The sequence below is a fragment of the Geotrypetes seraphini genome, chromosome 18 (genome assembly GCF_902459505.1).
Source record: "Geotrypetes seraphini chromosome 18, aGeoSer1.1, whole genome shotgun sequence".
Classification (NCBI taxonomy): Eukaryota; Metazoa; Chordata; class Amphibia; order Gymnophiona; family Dermophiidae; genus Geotrypetes; species Geotrypetes seraphini.
The window spans coordinates 15,988,758-16,010,938 of NC_047101.1; the positions used below are offsets into that span (position 1 = coordinate 15,988,758).

At 42.4% G+C, this 22,181-nt stretch overlaps 1 protein-coding gene across 6 annotated transcripts in view; it reads left to right on the forward strand.

Annotated features, from left to right (window-relative positions):
• The first annotated feature begins 15,361 nt into the window (after positions 1-15,361).
• EBF1 (EBF transcription factor 1) overlaps positions 15,362-22,181 on the forward strand; it is a 591,182-nt gene continuing 584,362 nt past the window's right edge. For all 6 annotated transcript variants that reach the window (XM_033927092.1, XM_033927095.1, XM_033927093.1 and 3 more), the window contains exons 1-4: positions 15,362-16,143; positions 17,299-17,455; positions 17,964-18,027; positions 18,875-18,930. In XM_033927092.1, coding sequence (XP_033782983.1) covers positions 16,010-16,143; positions 17,299-17,455; positions 17,964-18,027; positions 18,875-18,930 — 411 coding nt within the window. In that variant the 5' untranslated portion in view covers positions 15,362-16,009. The remainder of the gene's footprint in view (positions 16,144-17,298; positions 17,456-17,963; positions 18,028-18,874; positions 18,931-22,181) is intronic.

Here is a 22,181-nt window from a genome sequence, read left to right on the forward strand (position 1 = left end):
TACACTGGGAGTGGCCTAGGACTCAGATTGGCCAAGTCCCTTAGGCCACTCCCTTGGGGTGGGCGAGAGGGAATTAAATTAACACCAGAGCCTTTCCTCAACAGCTATTTGTGCCCTAATCTGATATTATGCCCTGAAATGCAATCTAAAACGCTAATCTAGGCTAAAACACTGTTTTGTATTAAACCCTAACAGAGACTCTAAAGTCTACACCATTGGTTAACTGGTTTTGCTGAGCTAAGAAAGAGACTTACAATGATATAACCTACTGAAACCCAAGTGTACCTTTCCCAGACAGTAGTTCACAGGTTGCTGTGAAAACTTTTTAATGCTGAGCCTCTACAACCTCTCTCTTAGAACCAGGCTTACTGAGGGTTAGGCTCTAGGCCAGCATTCCTCCCTTCAAGGGCAGCCTGCCTTGTGGTGTTTTCTTTTTTTTAACGTGCATACTGATTGGCTGGTTTGACAACAGTAGGACACCTACCACCGTCTACAATCGGGACGCCTTTTATAGACTTTGCCCCTTAATGTCAAGGTCTTCAAAGAGAAAACAGACATCTCACCTTGACAATCTTTCTCACATCCTCTCTGCTTCTGGGCTTCTCAATCCACGCTTCTGGAGACCTCTTGCCTCAGCAGTCCCTTTGAACTACTCCACTTTAAGACATATGAGCTCCTCCCTGCCAGGGTTCCACCCTCTTGAATCAGCAAGGTTGTTCCACCTACCCTGCATATATCTCCACCCACATGTAGCGCCCCCTGCTGTACAGTGGTGTAATAGCAGTATCAGTGAGGGAGTGCTCTTTACTATTCCGCTCTCTCCCTCACAACATAACAGTGCATAGACTGAGTTTTGGCATTTACACGGGTTTATTGTGGTATTCTAATCATACAAGTAATTGCTATATTATCTACTTTCACATCTGCTTTACAGAATAACTCCCATTATGTCACAGTTTATGCAATTTCCTATACCAAGAATCCCCAAATACATTTGAACTTGTACTAATAGCATTAATTATATTTAATATGAATGTTTGTAGTTAATTTCACTGATTAATTGCAGCTTAGGATATAAAATCCACGCATCAACCACTCCTCTTCTCTGTAAGAACTGCAGGTAACTTCGGACAGGATAAATAAACATAAATTAAGTAATGCCTTAAGTTTTCTTCAGAGAATCTTATGTTTTACTGAAAATTGTTTGTTATTTTTTGCTAGGGCCCTTTCTCAAAATGTCCTTAGAGTAAATCCTTAAATACCAGTTTAAGCAGTATATATGGAGGAGAATACAGCAGAAATTAATTTACCGTACTAGGTCATCAGTAGAGCACCTGGATTAGCAACACATCTTTCCTATAATTTTGGTTCTGTAAAGAAAAAAATAATGATTCCCCCACCTGACTTTTCTGTCATTCTTTCTTTTTAATTGAATCTCCTTTCTTTTTATTTGTAAGCCAATCAAAGTAGGTTGTTTTTGTTCCCAGAATCAGAATGCGGTGGAATAGTAGAACTCTTCTGAAGCCTTTGACCACCATGGCCCTTGATAATGTCACATGACCAATTCTGACCTCCAAGAATGACCTCCCGGTTGCTGTTTCCTCTTTGTTAATGGCTGCCTGGTTAAAATCTTTCACTGACAGGAAATGATATCCCATCCAGCCATTATTGCCAAAGTCTAGGATTACAAATGTACAATTGCGTGCATTTTACTTTTTCATTAGTTGCTTATACTCATGCAGAAATGATGCCTCTAATTCTGTGCTCCAGCAAAATGTTTACACTTGTCTTTTCTGTATGGCAGCAATTAATTTATCCGTTACCTATGACAATGCTTTACATACTCCAACCAATCTGCATAAGACAGTGATACTTCCCTGGGATTCTGATGAGTTGACCTTTGCCATTCTGAGTTAGCAGTGTCACTTCTTTATAATAAATTACAGTTGTGTATGCATTATTGTTATATCAGGAAAGTGTTGCCAACTTTTTTTTTGTGTGTGTGTGTAAATCAAGAGTATTGCCATCATTGCTCCACTCATTGGGATACTCTTTCTACAACAATTTGCTGAGGATCTCCATTGCACTTTGTATACAGTAAACCCCCTGCAAATTCGCGGTTCGCAAATCGCAAACTCAGTAATTCGCGATATTTTCCAACTGCCTCTTCCTGGTACTAAAGTCATGGTTACACCAATCAGGAGCTGCTTTGACACGCTATCTGACTTATCAAAACAGCTCCTGATTGGTGTAACCATGACTTCAGTACCAGGAAAAGGCGGTCGGAAAATATGCCTGGTTTCGTAAGTACAATTTAAGCACCCGCTGGCGCCCCAGCTGCCCTCTCCTGCCTTCAATAAGCTGAAAATCTGTTTTTGCGGTTTTTCAAAATTCATGGGTATGCCTGGAACGGAACCCCTGTAAATTTTGGGGGAGTACTGTAATCACGTACTGAATTTAGTCCTATTTGTGTAGTGGAAGCCCCACCCTTGCATATGCTCCTCCCTTCTAAATACACACCATGCTAGATAATTAGGTATTTATCAAAATAGTGCTTAGGCAGTATACTGGCATATACAATTATGTAAGTTGGGTTGTTTTTTTTAAGCTTATATTCCACTATCAGGGGTAGGCAATTCCGGTCCTCGAGAGCCGGAGCCAGGTCAGGTTTTCAGGATATCCACAAAAAATATGCATGAGATAGATTTGCATCTTAAGGAGGCAGTGCATGCAGATCTATCTCATACATATTCATTGTGGATATCCTGAAAACCTGACCCGGCTCCAGCTCTCGAGGACTGGAATTGCCTACCCCTGGACTATACGTAAGCAGATCACAGTGCCTAGTTTATAGAGTTGCCACATAAAACTATAAGTCCTCTATATGTGAATTTTCAAGCTACCATACGGATAGTGCCACCAAAACCTCCTTCTAAATGTTTTGGCAGATGCCTCTTTTTCGGTGCTCCAACACCGCATAATAAAAGCGTGGAGGGGCATAATCAAAACATACGTCTAATTCCAATTTAGGCATATGGCGCTAGACACTAGAGAATGACACAGGGACAAATTTGTCCTCATTTCTGCAGAACTCAATTTCCTCGCCCCGTCCCCGTGAGTTTTGTCGCTGACCCTGCCTCATTCCTATAAGCTCTGCCTTAACCCCACAAGCCTCGTACCCTTATGATTTTAAAGTGTTTGAGGCTTGTGCAGTTGAGGACGGAGCTTAAGCATTGGTGGAATGAGGCATTATGACATCACAATCTGAGCTCTAGAATGTTGCTGCTTAGGATTTTAAAGCGTTTGAGGCTTGTGCGCATGAGGACGGAGCTTAGGCATTGGTGGAATGAGACATTATGACATCACAATCTGAGCTCTAGAATGTTGCTACTTAGGATTTTAAAGTGTTTGAGGCAGATGAGGACGGAGCTTAGGCATTGGTGGAATGAGGCATTATGACATCACAATCTGAGCTCTAGAATGTTGCTGCTTATGATTTTATAGTATTTGAGGCTTGTGCAGATGAGGACGGAGCTTAGGCATCCAAGTCCCAAATGCCCAGAACAAGACTATTTGGATGTGGGAGGGGCCAATCTTGTAATGGACTGGCTATCCAGACATGGCAGCAGAGGGGCACCTTACAGGGCACTGCTGTGAACTTTACAACATGTTTAAGTTTTGATTATGAGCTCCTTATTGTATAATGCCAACTTACCTCATTCTGTAAACTGAGCATGTAAGTGGCAGCCCTGTCCCTGCCACTCCCATGTTTTGATCATATGAATGCCCCATTGCATTTGCACATTATGCCACTTATGAGTGTCCTTACAGAATAACAGTTGATCTGCTGCTAAGTACATAAGTGCCAGTTTTCTGTATATTTATGTGCACAAGTGGTTTGTAACTGTTAGCATTCTTATAGAAATGCCCTTTAGAATGTGGTGAAATAAGTTAGCTTAGCAGTGTTTAAAAAAGGTTTGGATAATTTCCTAAAAGAAAAGAGATAACTTGGGGAAATCTACTGCTTATTTCTAGAATAAGCAGCATAAAATGTTTTAGTAATTGGGATCTAGCTAGGTACTTGGGACCTGGGTTGGCCACTGTTGGAAACAGGATACTGGGCTTGATGGACCTTTGGTCTGTCCCAGTATGGCCATTTTTATGTTCTTTTGTTGGGTGTATAATCCACGAGCAGCTGGGTATGCAGAAGCTGTCAGCCAAATGGGTGCCCAAATGTTTGAATGCTGATGAGAAATGACATTGAGTGGACACTTCCAAGTTGATTTTTATGGCATTTTTAGTGAGCTGGTGCCAACATTTAGGAATGGGTAGTTACTGTTGATGAAACATGGTTTCTTCACTATGATCCTGAGAGAAAACAGTCCATGTAATAGCACTCTGTTTCTCCAAGGACATTCAAGGCCCAAAAGTCATCAGGAAAGGTCATGGCCACAGTGTTTTGGGATCATGTCTCCCCGCTCCTGGCCAAGCTCCACTGGCTTCCAATAATCGCCAGGGTCCACTATAAATGCGCCTGTTTAACTTTCAAAATCCTATATGGTATCCTCCCTCCCTTTATCCCTCTTTCTTGGAATTCCTCAAACCCTAATACCACCAGATCCTCCCACAAATTAAAACTATCCTTCCCCTCGCTAAAAGGCATTTCCCACACAGGAAAGCTAGGGACCTCCCTCCACTTCAAAATCACTGAGCTCTGGAACAACCTTACCTCCCCTCTTCGGAACTTGAGCTCTCTCCAAGTTTTCCGCAAACATCTGAAAACCTGGCTTTTCTCAAAAAATGTAAGTCTCCCTTCAACTTAGGAATCAAGGAAACTCTTATATCTTGGCATCCCAAGTCCTCTAAATTTTCTTCACACTTCTACCTCTAACCCTCTGTTGTAGTTCCTTCCCATTTCTCTTACTGTAAACCGCGTCGAGCTCTACGAAAGTGGAGATGATGCGGTATACAAACCTAAGGATTAGATTAGATCAGTAAGGTTTTGTAAAGACTATCTTCCAAGGGGCCAAACAGTGCAGAATACTACTGTAACTTGTCGTGCCAATTAACATTAACATAACATAGTAACATAGTAGATGACGGCAGATAAAGACCCAAATGGTCCATCCAGTCTGCCCAACCTGATTCAATTTAAATTTTTTTTTTTTTTTTTTTAATTTTTTCTTCTTAGCTATTTCTGGGCAAGAATGCAAAGCTTTACCTGGTACTGTGCTTGGGTTCCAACTGCCGAAATCTCTGTTAAGACTTACTCCAGCCCATCTACACCCTCCCAGCCATTGAAGCCCTCCCCTGCCCATCCTCCACCAAACGGCCATACACAGACACAGACCGTGCAAGTCTGCCCAGTAACTGGCCTAGTTCAATATTTAATATTATTTTCTGATTCTAAATCTTCTGTGTTCATCCCACGCTTCTTTGAACTCAGTCACAGTTTTACTCTCCACCACCTCTCTCGGTTAAAGGAGGCATTGAAAGAAAAAAGGAGAGGGAAGCTGCGGGAAGGAGTTCTCTTTTTGCAATACAATGCATCTCCTCACAAGGCTGGCAAAACGATGGATGTTTTTGATGCAGTTGAGGTTTCAGTGCATAGACCATCCACCCTACTCACCAGATCTTGCTCCATCTGACTGTAAAAAAAAGAGTTTGAAAGGGTGACAAATTTCAAGTGATTCGGAGGCGATTGCAGCAGCAGATCAATATTTCGGTGACCAGACATCAACATATTTTTTTTGTAAGGCTCTACATCATTCTTTCTCGGTTGGGCTGAGAACTTTTCAGCACCCCCCTCAAACTGACTTATTATATTAGTTTTGGATATTAACATACAGATGGGGAAGATTAGTAACTACTATGTAGTGGAAAGCAAAAGACAGAAATACTGTATTGGAATTTCACAGCTTCCATCCACCAAAGCTGAATGAGTCTACCCATTAGTCAGTTCTTATGACACTGACATCAGGGGATTTATCAGAAACGAGCCTGACTTACAGGAAGAAGATACACTAAAACCAACAGCAAGTGTTATACTGAAAACCATCTTAGAAACGCTCTAACTCTGTATTATAACACCTTTGCAGAAGCTCATGTAAACCGCTCTTAATTGACCCACCCAGTCATTAGTGGCAGTATAGAAGGGTATAGATAGAAGAATAGTATACAGGTCCTGGACCTGATGGGCCGCCGCGAGAACGGACTGCTGGCATGATAGACCTCTGGTCTGACCCAGCAGAGGCAATAATAATAATAATAACTTTATTTTTCTATACCGCCATAGTCAGACGACTTCTAGGCGGTTCACATTGAAAGAAGGCTGGACATTCAGTGAATTACAAATGTGTGAGGGGAATGTTGCAGAAGAAAGGTGGGGAGGGAATGTAAGTAGGGTTGAGAGGGGAGGGGATGTGAGAGGGGGTTGGGATTGCCTGAGAGATTGTTTCGGGTTTGTAGGGGAAAAAAGCGTAGAGCGAAGGTCGGTCTGTTTAGGTGATGATTGGTACCTATCCATCTACCTATCTGCAGTCAGTTACAGGCCTTACCTGCTCCGCATGTTCTTTTGTTCAAACATTTTGACACGTATATACGTATACAGATAGGGGGCGCTAGATTAGCCATTTACTGGAAACCAAGAGGCAGAAATAATTTACTGGGCTTTCACTGCTTTCATCCACCAAGCTGAATATGATCGGGGATTAGAACTGAGGGCTTGGGGAGCAGAGTGGGTAGGTCAGACATGGGATCAGAGATGACTGGATCAGCAACCTGAAAGTTATATGGATCCCAGACGATATTCCGTTCTGGCTTCCACATAGCTAAGTAGCAAAAGATAGAACAGCCTTTCCTGCAGTCCTTTTTGGCCGCTCAGCAATTGCAGTCACCAGCACTGAACATGGTTCACGTGTGCAAAAGTGTCCATTCCTCCTGGCATTGACCCGGATATTGATTCTGCAGTCTGAACCAATATTTAGCGGCACTGTCCAGTTGAATGCCACAGAATATCGGCAGTCAGCCCACTCAGCATGGTTTCAGGGGGGCAGAAACTCTTCTTGCTCACTTAAACCATGCTGTATATCAATCCCATTGTCTTTTTCTTGATCTTTCCCTTTTTTTCTCCACCTGTCTCTTTATTGTTGGACTTGGCTGAGGGCTGCAAGAAAATTCTCCTCTGCTCCCAAACCTTTCAGCGCACTAGGAACCATCTCTAGAGCAGTAATATTCTTTCCCTACCACTGAGACCTGATTGCATTACCTCTGTAATGCACCCACACCCTGCTGGGATCTGCTATTTTAAACTTGTTTAACACTATCTGAATTTACAACCTTATTTGGAGTCTCGCCATAATCAGGACTTTCATTGCTTTTCTAGATCTAGTAAGACCTGGAAGGGAGCTGTTTCAGTGATATTGAATGAATGGCTACATCTGTCCTCATTTCTTAAAGTATAAAGTCATTTCAAGCAATATGACATAAGCTGTTTTCCCAATATTCTTTCCTTTAAAAGAAAAAATGGGAACATTATTAATGTTTCTTGGAACATCATTTTCAATATTATGGATACAAATGTGCTGATTTTGTGTTCATGGCTTTAAAAATTATGAATAACATTACAATGGAATAAAACCTTCTTGCATACTAATTTTTATATATTTCTTCTTATGAACTATAAACATATATTCAGTGAGACATAATCTGCTTGGTTATGAGACAATAAACTTCACCATGTTAACGGATGGCAGGAGCAGGCCTTTTCCATAAAGAAGAAGAAAAAGTCATAATTGCTGCTTTTCTCCAAGAAACCAACTGGGAAATTAAAACTTGGAAAAAAAAAACAAACCCCAACAACTTATGAAACCATGACTACAGAAGACTATTTAATGAGGGATTCTTTTCCATTTTGTGTTCATGAACAGCTAAGGCCCCTACATAATAAAGCACTGAATAGAGGAAAACCTTTGTTCATTGTCATACCAGGCACCAGCCTGAAGAGGGCACTGAAGGAGGAGTTGAATTTTTTTTAAAAAAATATGAGGCATTTATGGTGTGGTGTGTGTTGGGAGGAGGATAGATGTGAACACTGGCCCCCAGGTGATGGGAGACCCATCAAACACCACTTTTTTTTTGCTGATGATAATCCCGCATGACTTTTAAAGCACAGAACTGGAAACAGGATTATATGAAAACTAAATATTTATTTCAATGTAATTCATGTCTTTCTGAAAAACACCTGAAACAACTTACATATTATACAGTACAATAAAATCCTAGTCTAAAACTGTATCCACCCTCCCCTTAGCCCATCATCAGATAATCTTGCCATCAATCCTGATCCTTATAGCACAATTTTTAACAGCCCCCCCCAGCCCTTGCTCTTCTATTCAGTGTTAATCTTTTCCAGAGTCCCTGATAAATTTTTTTTTACAACATTCAGGGGGTACCATATATCAGACGTACAAACAATGCACAGGACTTACCGTACCAAAAGGAGAGGAGGGGGATGAAATACAATATTGGATAAGAAAGAAGACAGATAGGGGGGAGGACAACAGGATGGGTAAGAAAAAGACCAAACATGGAGAGAAAGGAGGCTGTTGGAAACGATGCAAAGAAATTAGATTAAAGAAAGAAGGAAGATTCTACGGGAAGGAGAATCGTCAAATAAAATGATAAAGGCCTGACTTGACGAGCTAAAGATCAACGAAAGCATTTTAAGTTGCTCTTAAATCTATCCAGAGAGTGTTCTTCTCTTAAGTGGATTGGAAGAGAATTCCACGTTTGTGGTGCCGTGACTGGGAAGATATAGTGACGCTAGAAAAGATTCAAAGAAGAGCGACCAAGATGGTAAACTGGATGGAACTCCTCCCGTATGAGGAAAGACTAAAAAGGTTAGGGTTCTTCAGCTTGGAAAAGAGAGTGGAGTGGAGTAGAACGGGTACACATGGAGCGATTTTTCACTACGTCAAAAATTACAAAGACTAGGGGACACTTGATAGATAAAGTTAGAAACATAGAAAATGACGACAGAAAAGGGCCAAAGCCCATCAAGTCTGCCCACACTAATGACCCACCCCCCTAACTTTACCCCCCTAGATATCCCATAGCTCATCAAGTCTGCCCGCTCTGATTGCTCTCCTCCAATTTACCCTCTTAGAGATCCCACATGTGCATCCCATTTTTTCTTAAAATCTGGCACGCTACTGGCCTCAATCACCTGCATTGGAAGTTCATTCCAATGATCAACCACTCTTTCGGTGAAGAAATACTTCCTGGTGTCGCCATGAAATTTCCCGCCCCTGATTTTTAGCGGATGCCCTCTTGTTGCCGAGGGTCCTTTAAGAAAGAAAATATCATCTTCCTCCTCGATATGACCGGTGATATATTTAAATGTCTCAATCATGTCTCCTCTCTCCCTACGTTCTTCGAGAGAGTAGAGCTGCAATTTAGTCAGCCTATCCTTGTATGAGAGATCCTTGAGCCCCGAGACCATCCTAGTGGCCATTCATTGAACCGACTCAACTCTCGGCACATCTTTTCGGTAGTGTGGCCTCCAGAATTGTACACAGTATTCCAAATGAGGTCTCACCATGGATCTGTACAACGGCATTATGACCTCGGGCTTCCTGCTAACGAAACTTCTATGGATACACCCCAACATTTGTCTTGCCTTGGATGAAGCCTTCTCCACTTGATTAGCAGCTTTCGTGTCTTTACTAATGATTACTCCTAAATCACGCTCTTCTGCAGTCCTAGTTAAGGTCTCACCATTTAGGGTGTAATTTCTGCACGGATTTCTATTGCCAAAGTGCATGACCTTACATTTTTTAGCGTTGAAGTTAAGTTGCCGACCAGTGTTCCAACAGGAGTAGGTCCTGTGTCATACCGTCAGGCAAATTGCTATTACTTACTATGTTATATAGATTGGCGTCATCAGCGAATAATGTTGTTTTACCTTGAAGCCCCTTGGTCAGGTCTCCTACGAATATGTTGAAGAGGATTGGGCCTAAGACCGAGCCCTGCGGCACTCCACTGGTTACCTCCGACGTTTTGGAGAGGGTACCGTTAACCACTACCCTCTGAAGTCTACCACTTAGCCAATTTTCGACCCATGTAGGTAGTGTTTCTCCTAATCCCATCGATTTCATCTTGCTCAATAACCTACGGTGTGGAACGCTATCAAAAGCTTTACTGAAGTCCAAGTACATGACATCCAAGGACTCTCCCAGGTCTAGTTTTCTTGTGACCAGTCAAAGAAGTTAATTAGATTGGATTGGCAGGACCTGCCCTTGGTAAATCCATGTTGGTGGGGATCCCGTAGATTCTCCTCGCTCAGGATTGTATCTAATTCATGTTTAAGTAGTGTTTCCATGAGTTTACTCACAATCAATGTGAGACTCACTGGTCTGTAATTCGCAACTTCTGCCCTGCAACCCTTTTTGTGCAGTGGAGTGACGTTAGCTGTTTTCCAGTCCAAGGGGACTCTCCCCGTTCTCAGTGATAGATTGAACAGCACTGATAACGATTCTGCTAGGACATCGCCCAACTCTCTGAGCACCTTGGGATGTAGATTGTCCGGTCCCATGGCCTTGTTCACCTTGAGACTTGATAATTCGCGGTAGACGTCGCTGGGTGTGAGCTCGAAATTCCGAAACGGGTCCTCCGAGCTTTGCCTTGCCTGCAATTGTGGACTGGACCTTGGCGCCTCGCAAGTGAAGACTGAGCAGAAGTATTCATTTAGAAGTTCTGCTTTATCGGAGTCTGATTCTACATAATTCCCATCTGGCTTTCTAAGGCGTACTATCCCGTCTGTGTTTCTTTTTCTGTCACTGATATACCTGAAGAAGGATTTGTCCCCCTTCTTAATATTCTTTGCTAGATTTTCCTCTATTCGAAGCTTGGCCTCTGACAGCCAGTTTGACTGCTTTAGACCTAGCTATATAGTCTGATTTAGCTTCCCTTTTCCCCGATTGTTTGTAGGAAATAAATGCTCCTTTCTTTACTTTAATGAGGTCCGAGATCTCCGCAGTGAACCATTGAGGTCTGTTGTTTCTTCGCCGTTTTCTCACTGTTTTTATGTAGCGGTTTGTTGCTTCGTGTAGGGTAGATTTCAGGGTTGACCACATCGCCTCCACATCCATAGTTGGAAGAACAAAAATGGCAAACTGCTGGACATCTATATATCTATATAACCTTATCTATATCTATCTATATATATAGATATATAGATAGGTATAGATATATAGAGATATATAGATATCCAGCAGTTTGCCATTTTTGTTCTTCCAACTATGGATGTTCAGCTGGAACCATGCAAATTGGACTTGGATGTTTTTTTCAAAAATGCCCCTCTGTCCACCACACTATGATTTCTCATGCCATGTCTACTACACGTTTGCTATTCCATGTCTACTGTGCTAGGTTCTATCATGCACAAAAGGGAAAAGGAAAATCCAACGTAGTCTGCAGTAAACAACAGCAAGCAGAAAACAATGAACAGACTGCAGATAATGTACAAGGTTCTATCATGCTACATGTGATATTGTCATGTCAAACTAGGTTAGCCATGCTTGTGATACTATGTTTGCCATAAGAAAATATATATATAGTCTACTTAGATGTCTTGGCTACCGGGACATCTAACTTTATACCCTATTATCAATCAGGAAAACATCCTAATCCTGCCCATTTGGACGTGAGTGGGGGCAGCATAGTAATGGACTGGCCATATAGACATCCCAACAGACACCTTAGAGGGCACTGCTGTGAACTTCACTTAAAGGGTGCCAGCTGTACATCTCACCATAACCATTTTATAATTTAGGGTGAGCCCCCTAACCCCCATCCAAAAAACCCCTTCTATACCTTCCTGTGTACCACCCTAATAGCAGTTATGGCTGCAGGTGGCACCTATATGGCAGTATAGAAGGTTTTGGGTGGGCTCATATGTTATACCATAAATGTAGTGGTTAGAGTGGCTTATGGGCCTGGGTCTCCTCTCTAGGGTTCACTAACCCACCCACCAGGCTGTGTTTGCAACTGAAACAGCGAATAACTAGAGCTGAAAGTACCTGGGAGTGCATCGGATACCGAGTATGCAAGCAGCTCTCTCTCTCTCTTGATCTTGCTGGTTGGGCTGGCTGGGCTTCGTGCAGGCTCTGCTTCCGCTCCATGTCGCAATGAGGGGGCGGGGGCCTGCGTGAAGGACGCGTCTATTTTCAAAGTGCTCGGCACTTACGTTTCAGTTCTGTGCTGTGAGAGGCGAGAGCGTCTGGCGGAGGAGATGATGCAATATTTTTGGGTAGGAACTTTAATCATGAGGTAATTTTTGGGGGTTGGAGTCAGCAGCCAAAAAATCATGAATAAGCGAATCTGCAGATATAGAAACCGCAGATACGGCGAGAGAAGCGTATAATAACCCATTACTTATCTTTTTTTTTTGGGGGGGGGAGGGGGGTTGATGGATTAGAGCAGTGTTCTTCAACCACCGGTCCATGGACCAGTGCTGGTCCACAGAAATTTCCTGCCGGTCCACAGGGCACGTGCATCAGGCCCAAAACAGTGTTCTTCAAACGCCGGTCCACGATGCGATTGATGCAGTGTTATCTTCGAGCCAGATCCCTCTTCCTCACTGATTCAATGCACAAAGCCACGGGCAGTGGCTCCTGTCCCTGAACCAGAAGCCTTCTCTCTGATGTTGCAACGTCGGAGGGAAGGCTTCCATATGAGGCGCGGGACACACAAGGAGCCGCTGCTCACAGCTTTGTGCATTGCATCAGTGAGGAAGAGGGAGCCAGCCTGAAGATAATACCGGGGGCGACATAAAATGACCAGATGGGAGCAGGCCAGAAGGTAAGGCATAGCATGGAGGGAGGGAGACAACAAAGGTAGGGGGAATGATTTTTATTTTTGAATTTTATGATTGAATTATGTCAATTTTGAGAATTTATATCTGCTGTCAGTGTGCTTTTGTGTAGTTTAATTTTGTGGTTAACCATTATGTGTTGTTAATAAGATTATATTGTGTGTATCTATGAAAAATGAATGGGAAAAATAGTGTTACAATTAGTATTATTATGGGGGCGGGGTCTGGGGTAGAGAATGGGTAGAGATGGGCGGGGTCTTGCCCATGACTTAGCCCAGTGTTCTTCAACCGCCAGTCCGCAGACCGATGCAGGTCCACAAAATAATTATTTTATTTCTGCCGGTCCATAGTTGTAAAAAGGTTGAAGGATTAGAGGGTGTTCTTATCCATGTGCAAAACCCATTAGGGCTACGCCAGCAGTTGTAATTCCTCCAAAGTGGATAAAGTGCAAAAGCATAAATGTACGTATCCCATAAGTGAAACAACCTATACAATTTCCAATGCAAATTAGACATAGTACATAGAACAGAGGGATCTTGCACAGTGGAGGCTATATATTATACCACTGGAGGGTAGAGCATTATATGATGGGCAATATAAAGTGTGGCAGTGCATAGTAGTATTTTCAGCATGTTATAATAGCTGATTTTAACTTTCCATCTGCAGGCTGGGTGATATATTAAAGGACCCTTTCAGAATACTATTTTGTTCTATTGTTCATCCTGAGCTAAGAATACTCTGGCATTCTTGATAGCTTTGAAAAGATGCTAATGGGTTTTATGTATTTATTTAGTGTTGCTTGCTTTGCTTTTGGAAATGATATATGTTAGCATTACATATAAAGTATTTATAAGACTCCCTGGCTTCACTATAATTAGATTATAGAGCCCCCCCTTGTAAGCCAATCCAGTCCAAGAGGTAAAACAGTAAAGCAAAACTGAGTCAGTCTGCCCTAGACCCAAATCCCAAATGAAAGTTTTGGAATTAAATTACATGGATGCTCTGGAGCCTTACAAATGTTATTATAAAACTCTGCGGGGTTGTTTTCTGTATTCTTCTGACTTAAAATGATAGAAACAGCCTTCTCCTTGGATGGGCTAGAAAATGGTCCTATTAAGCACCTCCTCCGCCCTTAAGATGTTCAGCTCCTCCTTTCATTTCATTGGTTAAACAATGGTTTACATTAAGAAAGAGAACTGCCCAAACCATTGCAGAGCAAAAGATCAATAGAAGAGAAACCTCTACAATGGCAACAAACAAAACCAGAAAATTCATAGAATCATAGAAAAGTAATAGGGTTGATAACCTTCATAATACCTTTGGGAAGCATGCAACTACATTAAACTAAACTAAACCTTAAATTTATAGACCGGGTCATCTTTAAAAAAAGAAAAAGAAGCTTGCTTTCTTCATCTTGGCAGCCTTGTAAATAGTTTGAAACCTCATTACCCTACGGAGAGTCCAAGAAATATCTTTCTCATAGGTTTTCCTATGAAATAACATCTGGGAGGTCCAAGATCTCATTCCCGGGAAGCTGGTTCCACCTACCATTTCAGTGTCGTCCATCCCATTCCTTCCTTCTCCTATTCGTTATTCACTCATGAATCTGTCTATCATACCATCACTCCCTCCAACTCCTTCGTTCATTCATCTCTTTCCATCATCATGCAGCGTGCTGCTAATGTCTTATCAAGGGCTTCTGGCCAGCTTTTCTCCACTATCTCTTTGCTGTCATTAAAAAAAAAAAAAAAAAAAAAAAGACGTTAAACGAGAGACTCTAACAGGGAATTCCTTTCCTGCAGTCTGTCTCCCTTTACACCATCACCATGCATGCCATTCTCAGCTGTCCATCGACCCCTCTTCCTCTGAAATCATTTCTACCCCGTCAGGACATAATTATTCTTTGCCTCACAACTGCACAAAGGACAACTTTGAGCAAGGCAAGAAGCTCGGAAGTGTGTCGGACATAGTACTTCCCCCCCCTCCACCCCCCCCCCCCATAATAAACATAATCAAGGTATCTGCAATCTGACTACATCAGCCTCGATACCTGATTGCACGAAAGGGAAATCCGTAAACATAGCAGAGACAATTTGCTGAAAACGAAGGCATTCTAAGCAGACCAGAATTTCCTCCCCCGGCCCACCTCGCGCACTGGAGCCCAGGAGCGCCTCGAGCCAACTTTCTCAGCCTTCCTCGGAAAGGGGGTGGAGGCGGAGGTAGGGTAGGCGGAGCCCCGCTGCGCGTCTTTGTTTCCGATTGGCCACAGCTGGGCAGAGGGCGGACGGTATGCAAATGAATGGGCGGGGAGGGTGGATTCCTCGCTCCACTCGCCTCCGAAGAAGGCCCGTCCCCCCCCCCCACCTCCCCTCCTGCCGGGTCTCGTGGGCAGCGTGTTTAGCTCCGGGGAGAGTCGCACTGGATGCCACTGGGGAGAAGAGGCAGCGCAAAGCTGAGGGAAAGCACAGCAGCCCGGAGAATCTCTGGCTCCAGCCATCATCCAGCCCCTTCTCTCTCTCTCTCTCTTCCTTTCTGTCTTCCTCTTCCCCCCCCCCCACCCCTTTCTTTCTCTTCCTCTCAGTCCCCTCGCTCTTACCTTCTGAGAACGGAAAGAATATTTTGAGTCAAACAGCACAAAAAAAGAGGACAATAAACTTGCCTCTTGTGACAGCAAAATGACATTTGATGTGGCAAAGCCTGCAGCTCTAGGTACATCCTATTGTTTCTTAAACTGATATGAGAGGAAGTCATCTCTCTCTCTCTTTTTTTTTTTTTTTTTTGCATTCAGTCTTCATCTGAAGGGCATCTTTGCTTTTTTTTTCTTTTTTTTTTTTTTTCTTAATACAAAAGAGATCTCAGCCCTCCTGCTCCAAGAGATCACTCCAGTATCTTAACGCTTTTGTTGTCTCCGGATTCTTGGATTTGCTAACTGCCTGATTCACCGCTCATCATATTATTTTTTTTAAATTATTTTTTCATTTTTAAATATCTTTTGTGGCGATTGGGGTTTTTTTGTGTTTTGTTTTTTTTGTAATACTATTAGAAGACAGAAAAAGAGGAAGTGATCCTGTGTGTGTTTGGGCGAGAAAATAAAAGACAAGCGAAAGGAACCCCCCTCCCCGAAAGGTTGTTTTCATGTTTGGGATTCAGGAAAGTATTCAGAGGAGTGGGAGCAGCATGAAGGAGGAGCCGCTGGGCACGGGGATGAACGCCGTCCGGACTTGGATGCAAGGAGCCGGCGTTCTGGACGCCAACACGGCCGCTCAGAGGTAAGGACCGGCGCTGGGGCAGATTTGCGCGGCTCACTTGCACCTCGCCCTTCGCTGATCGAGGGTCCTAAATCTGCAGGTTTTTCCGTCTTATTTGGTTTAAAAAGCGTGCTCTTTTAAGATCTAGCCAGCGGCTCTTGTTCCCGTTCCCTTCCCAAAAGTTTTCCAAATCGGCTCCTTGTTCTCGTAGGTTTTAGTACCTGTCCAAACCCAAAACACGTGCAGAAAGTGAACTGTCATGTAACACGCCAGAATAATTTTACAGAACGTCAAATGACTCCTTTTAGAGTTTTATAATCTGGCACTTGTTAGCACAACTTTTGCCGTTATCTTATTTAACTCTTATGAAGATAATATACCTCAGTAAATTACGTTTAGGGTACCTCAAATACAGCAACATTTGTTTGTGTCCACTTTTATGTATCCATGTTTCGCACGTGCGTAATATTTCCTAACTTTATTCGTTATGTATTTTATATGCAATATAATTTGTATTCTGGGACACAAACCTTGCGATTATTGAATAAACTGATTTGTAGGAACAAATACATTTAAAATTAAATAATAATAATAATGATTGGTAGTAGGTAAGCATTTGTTTTAAATGAGGGCATAGCCCGAATCCATAGTCGAATATACTCCCTATCGCCCTAGTTCTGACTGTTTGTTAAATAGTAACTACAGTATTTAGGATGCATGTTCTTTGGACACCAGACCAAAAATAATGCACACAAAAGTGACACAATCCCCCTAAATTTACCAATCTTTAATTACCAAGTTCTTTAATTAGGGACTTCCATTGGGGGGGGAGGGGAAGACGAGAGACATTTAATCCAGAATTTTTTACAATTGATAATGGTATATTGAGCAGGCTGTCACTTTTTTGGATTAAAGGGAAAAAAAGTATTTCTTGTATAGAGTGTATTTCAGACTGGACTTGTGCCCGATACCAATGCGTGTTAAGGGGATGTGTGAATGGATGGAGAGGTGGAAGGGCAGACCAGGGAGACCGAATGTGATGAGGGGGTGATTGAGGAAATAGGGTGGCCGAGGAGACGACCCAGGGCGGATGAAGAGGAGACACCCCCGGGAAAGCTGAGGGCAGATGCGCGGCTACTTGAGCTCCAGGTTCTAATCCAGACTCTTTGTCCGCAGTGGAGTGGTTCTAGCCCGGGCTCACTTTGAGAAGCAGCCGCCCTCCAACCTGCGGAAATCCAACTTCTTCCACTTCGTGCTGGCGCTGTACGACAGGCAGGGGCAGCCTGTAGAGATCGAGAGAACCGCTTTTGTGGGCTTTGTGGAAAAGGAGAAAGTAAGTAGGATTAAAAAAAAAATTTTTTTTAGTGTTGTCTTATCTGACCCCCTTCTCAAGAGCTGCTAAATAGTTCCGGTAGCGCCCAAGGTGCAGAGAAGCTGGCTTCCTACTGACTCTCACTTTCTTTTTTTAAGGAAATTATAAATTAACCATCTAATAAAATTAAATATAAATTTATATTTTTGCTTTTGTACTTGCACCCTTCTGTAATTATGAGATCCGCTAATGCTCTAGGAGAACCTTTTGATTATGCAGTTAAATTTGCTCCAGCTTTCTGTGTTTTAAATATTTATAACTTATTCAAAGTACCATGCTATTCCTTTTAAAATGTTCATTTTGTTGTGCATGGCATACTTTGCCGAGACCATGGCTCTATAGTTTGGCCTCTAAGTGCTGCAGCTTGCTTGTCTTTTCCCTCCTTGCCTGGGGTTTAATTTTATTTTCCCTTGGTTGGGGCTCTGCTCTCCTTCCTTTTTAATATCTTTGTTCTTTTCTTGAAATCCAGGAATCCAACAGCGAAAAGACCAATAATGGGATTCATTACAGACTGCAGCTTCTCTACAGCAACGGTGAGCCTCTCGGAAGCCAGTACCTGGGACCAGGGGGAAGGTGGGTGGGCAAGGCTGGGAGCTGCGATAACAGGTACCAGGGCCAAGGGGTGCAGATCAGTGCCCATAGCGGACTGCAGACCTAACCAGAGACACAGCAAGGTAGAAAGTATTTGGTACAGATCAGTGCTAAAACTAGCTGGTTTGCCTAGTAACTTGAGGGAGATTCAGGGCACAGGGGTAAAAAAGTCAGGGCTCACATTTAAAGGGCCTTGAGGTTGCTTCTCAGATGCAATACTTCTTTGGGTCAGAATAATTTGGATTTGTGTACAACTCTCTGGACTCGTTATAGAGTTACAAATTTTGTACTAATAAAACTGAGAAGCTGTATCTATCGGCCCATTCCAGCTCCTTTTCGCCGAGGCCGTTCTATTGTCAAGCTGAGAAAGATGAAGCCGGTATCAAAGCTGCAGAATTTTCAGCACCGGTGGCCAAAGTTTGCCGTAAATAATTGTGAGGACCTCTGAAAGGGGTTTTCATGCGAGGACCCCTGAAACTGAAAGCTGAGTCTAGAGACCACACCGTATGCTGTAAACATATGTGACCGTGGGGAAAAGGCTTAGTACGCGTGGCCCGGTTCGTTAGGACCGAGCTTTATTAGAAACTCTCCTTGGTAGATGTAGTCTTTACACATCCACTGTACCGGGATGAATGAGCTGTAGGGACGCATTGCTTGGTCTGTCCCCTGGCCGGTGGTTCTTCAAGTTTATTAATCAGGGTGTCTTGGACCAGCTTGGGAGGACTTGGAGAGAGGGATCAGGGGGATTCCATGATTTGTTTGTTCCTACTTTTTTCTTTTTCTTCCTAGGGATAAGAACAGAGCAGGATTTCTATGTTCGTCTAATAGACTCCATGACAAAACAAGTAAGTTTTTGGCTGTGCTGTACAGGGGGCCGCCGGGAAGAGCTGCGGGTGCTGCAGGTGGCACCAAGGTTTTCAGAAGAGGCTTTTGCGTTCTAATATTTGGGCAGATGAATTATTATTTTGTATTAATGTAGTATAGGCAAATCTCTTTCCTCTTCCTGTCCCAGTTGGAGTAGGGGATGGAGATCATCGGACTTGTTGATAACTCCTTTTGCTGGAAGGTATTCAGGCACATTGGTGTTTGTTGGTTTTTGTTTTTCCCTGAATAGCTGCTTTAACAATAAATGCAAATTTAGTTTCCAACAATAAAATCTCCCCCCTGATATTTCTTCCCACACAGCAAGAAGGAAAATGACCAGGGTTGAGGGCTTTGCTCAGAGAGCAACGAGCGAAATAATTAAAGAAATTCGGTTCCAAAGTTCGCAGACCCTACAGAAAATGACACTTTTTTCAAAGATGGAAATCTGCTCTTGCCTCCTCCTTTTCTATAGGAGCGGCCGTTGAAAAGTTTTCAGCCCAACAAAAAGTTGGGGCAGTCTCTGTTGAGGGCTATACTCTTAGTCCAGCAATTTTCCACTTTTTTTCGTTCCATATTTTTCAAACGGAACGAGAAACCAGTGGACATTTGCTGGATTAAGTGTATATCCCTCGATGGAGACTGCCCCAACTTTATTGGCTGGACTGAGAACTTTTCAGCGGCTCCTCGCAGTTGTGGTACAAGCGGCATTGTAACCTCGTCTCCTTTTCCTGAAGACAAATAATACAAAGTAAGAAAATAAATACAAATAAAATTGAGATCCCATCCCATGTATTTAGTTCAGATCCGGACCGGAATTACCATCTTTGTGGATGCTAGCCATGATTTGCTCCCAGCCAAAAATACTCTGAAAATAGAGGCATTCGATAAGCGCTTTCATAATCCAGTTGAGAAAAGTCGGTGCGTTTTGCAACTAAAAGCAAGCCTTCTTATCTGGCATCCCGTTAGATAAGGTGAATCCAGCCTCTCTTATTATTTCCTCTCCCCCCCCCCCTTCCTGCCCCCAGGACATGCAATGGGAGAATGGGTCCCATTACATTTTTGTTCTTGATCTGAGATGCAAAAGCTCTGAAACTGAAAGTGTTCTCAGCTACCCTGTTCGTAGTTTTGGGCTAAGAGAAAGAGGTGTGTGTGTTGGGGGGGGGGGGCCTTGCTATGGATAGGGAAGACAGACCGAAAGGGGCCTGAGCTGGGAGCATCGGTGCCACCCTCGGAAATCCGCAGCTTTGCCCAAACACCTGGGACAGCTCTTACCAAATTTCTTCCGTGAATGGAAGGAGGGGGGGGGGGGGAGGCGGGGGAGTCTTCCTGTGTTAAACTGATTTATTTATCTTTTCTAATTATAGCGATTTCTCCTTCAAGAACGTGGGCTTGGAATTATAATTTGGCTAATATATTTTTTTCACAGCACAACGTGGTTTGTGTCGGTTTTGTGGATGCCTTAGCGAATAGTTAACTATAGTATACCCGTTGTTATATTTTTCGTTACTCTTATTACTTTTAAAAAAACAATAGAACTGTGTTGGCGTCATTATGTCTGAAGAATACCCTACAATTGTTAATTCAGAAAGATAGTCGATTTAAATTGAACATCTTTAGAATATTTTCCAGTTTTGTTCCAGTGTTGAGTAAAATCCGTTCAGTTTGGTTTTTTTGTTGCTTATCTGTGAAAGAAAAAAAAAAAAAAAAAGATTAAAAAGAAATATTGATTACTGATTCGGCATTTGTTGTGATTCTGATTGAATCATCATCGCTATTACTGAATAAATTAAAATTATTTTTATTTTTTAAATGTGACCCTGATCAGGTACTTTGAACCTTTTATTCTGCGATTGAAACCTATCCCGGAGCAAATATATTTGCTAAGGCGTTAATTATTCAATTACTTTCTATCGCTGACTGAAAGTAATGGAGCCATAGTTCTAAGGCAGGGGGTTACTTGTGAACATAACACAATCAGTCTTGAGTCTCTGAGATTTAAATAACAGTAAAACCTTTTATATATAATAAAATGACGCTTCTTGAACCCTAATCAGGTTGAGTAGTACTGCTTCTCCCGGTTATTTAGGTTTCTGCCTGTTTAAAGAGACACCTCTGTTAAGTAGTCCTTTTAGGCTTTCTTAAGGTTGACAGAGCAAAAGGTGCTATTCAGCATTAGAATTTGCTTTCCTGTTTAGGATTTTTTGTTTCATTAAATTGTATAAGGTCTGCTGTTAAAATTACCAAAGTAGATTATAAGCCATTTTTAAAACTGTTCTGCCATTTTTCATAGGACATCCCATTCTCATCTCTCTTTATTACAAACTGCCAGAGGTTTCTTTTAAAAGAATGCGTAAAATACGTTTTCTGACAGTCATGTATATAGCCAATCTCCAGTTATGGTGGCAAAACATTTTTCTTTTGGCTGTGTCTTTAATTATAGTCACGGTTTGACTGGAGAGAAAGGTTTATGCAAAACCAATGATTTTTGTAGAGTGGAAGTTGAGGCGAGTGTTCGAGTGGGAGGTTTTGCTAGGTACCATTGTGAGCCTGCGGGGACAGATAGGGAAAAAAATGCTTGTGTATCAACGTAAAACCGCGCAGACAACCTCCATGGATAGGTGGTATATAAATAATTAATGCACTTGTAAACTTGGAGAAGAGGGTGAGATTTAAGGGTATTTTGAAATTCAGTTCTGGTATTGTACGCATAAAATAAACTCTGGCCTTTCTAATGCTGCCAAAGTCACATGAGCATTCAGTGATATTGTAGAAGGGAGAATTCTCCTCTATATTGAAGGAGCTTTTTTGTTCCTTTGTATATCTGTTAATCCATCTGTTTCAGAAGTGGATTAAGCTTTATTCTTAATAAGATACGTACGAGGGTCCGCTGAAAGGTTCTCTGCCTGACCAACAAAGTTGGGGCCGTCTCCATCAAGGGCTATGCGCTTAATCCAGTGATTTTTCTACTTTTATTTTTCCTGATGGAACAGAATAAAAAAATGGAAAATCGCTGGCCTAAGTGCATAGCCCTTGATGGAGACGGCCCCAACTTTGTTGGTCGGGCTGAGAACTTTTCAGCGGTCCCTCGTACCAGGAAGTAAAGTGAGGGATGTAATACATGAACATAGGCAAATATGAATTTATAATTAATGTTTCCTCTATAACAAGTGATATATAGAGGGATCTCTAACTCCTGAACCCTAAAAATGTAATTAAATATTGTATGTCTGAA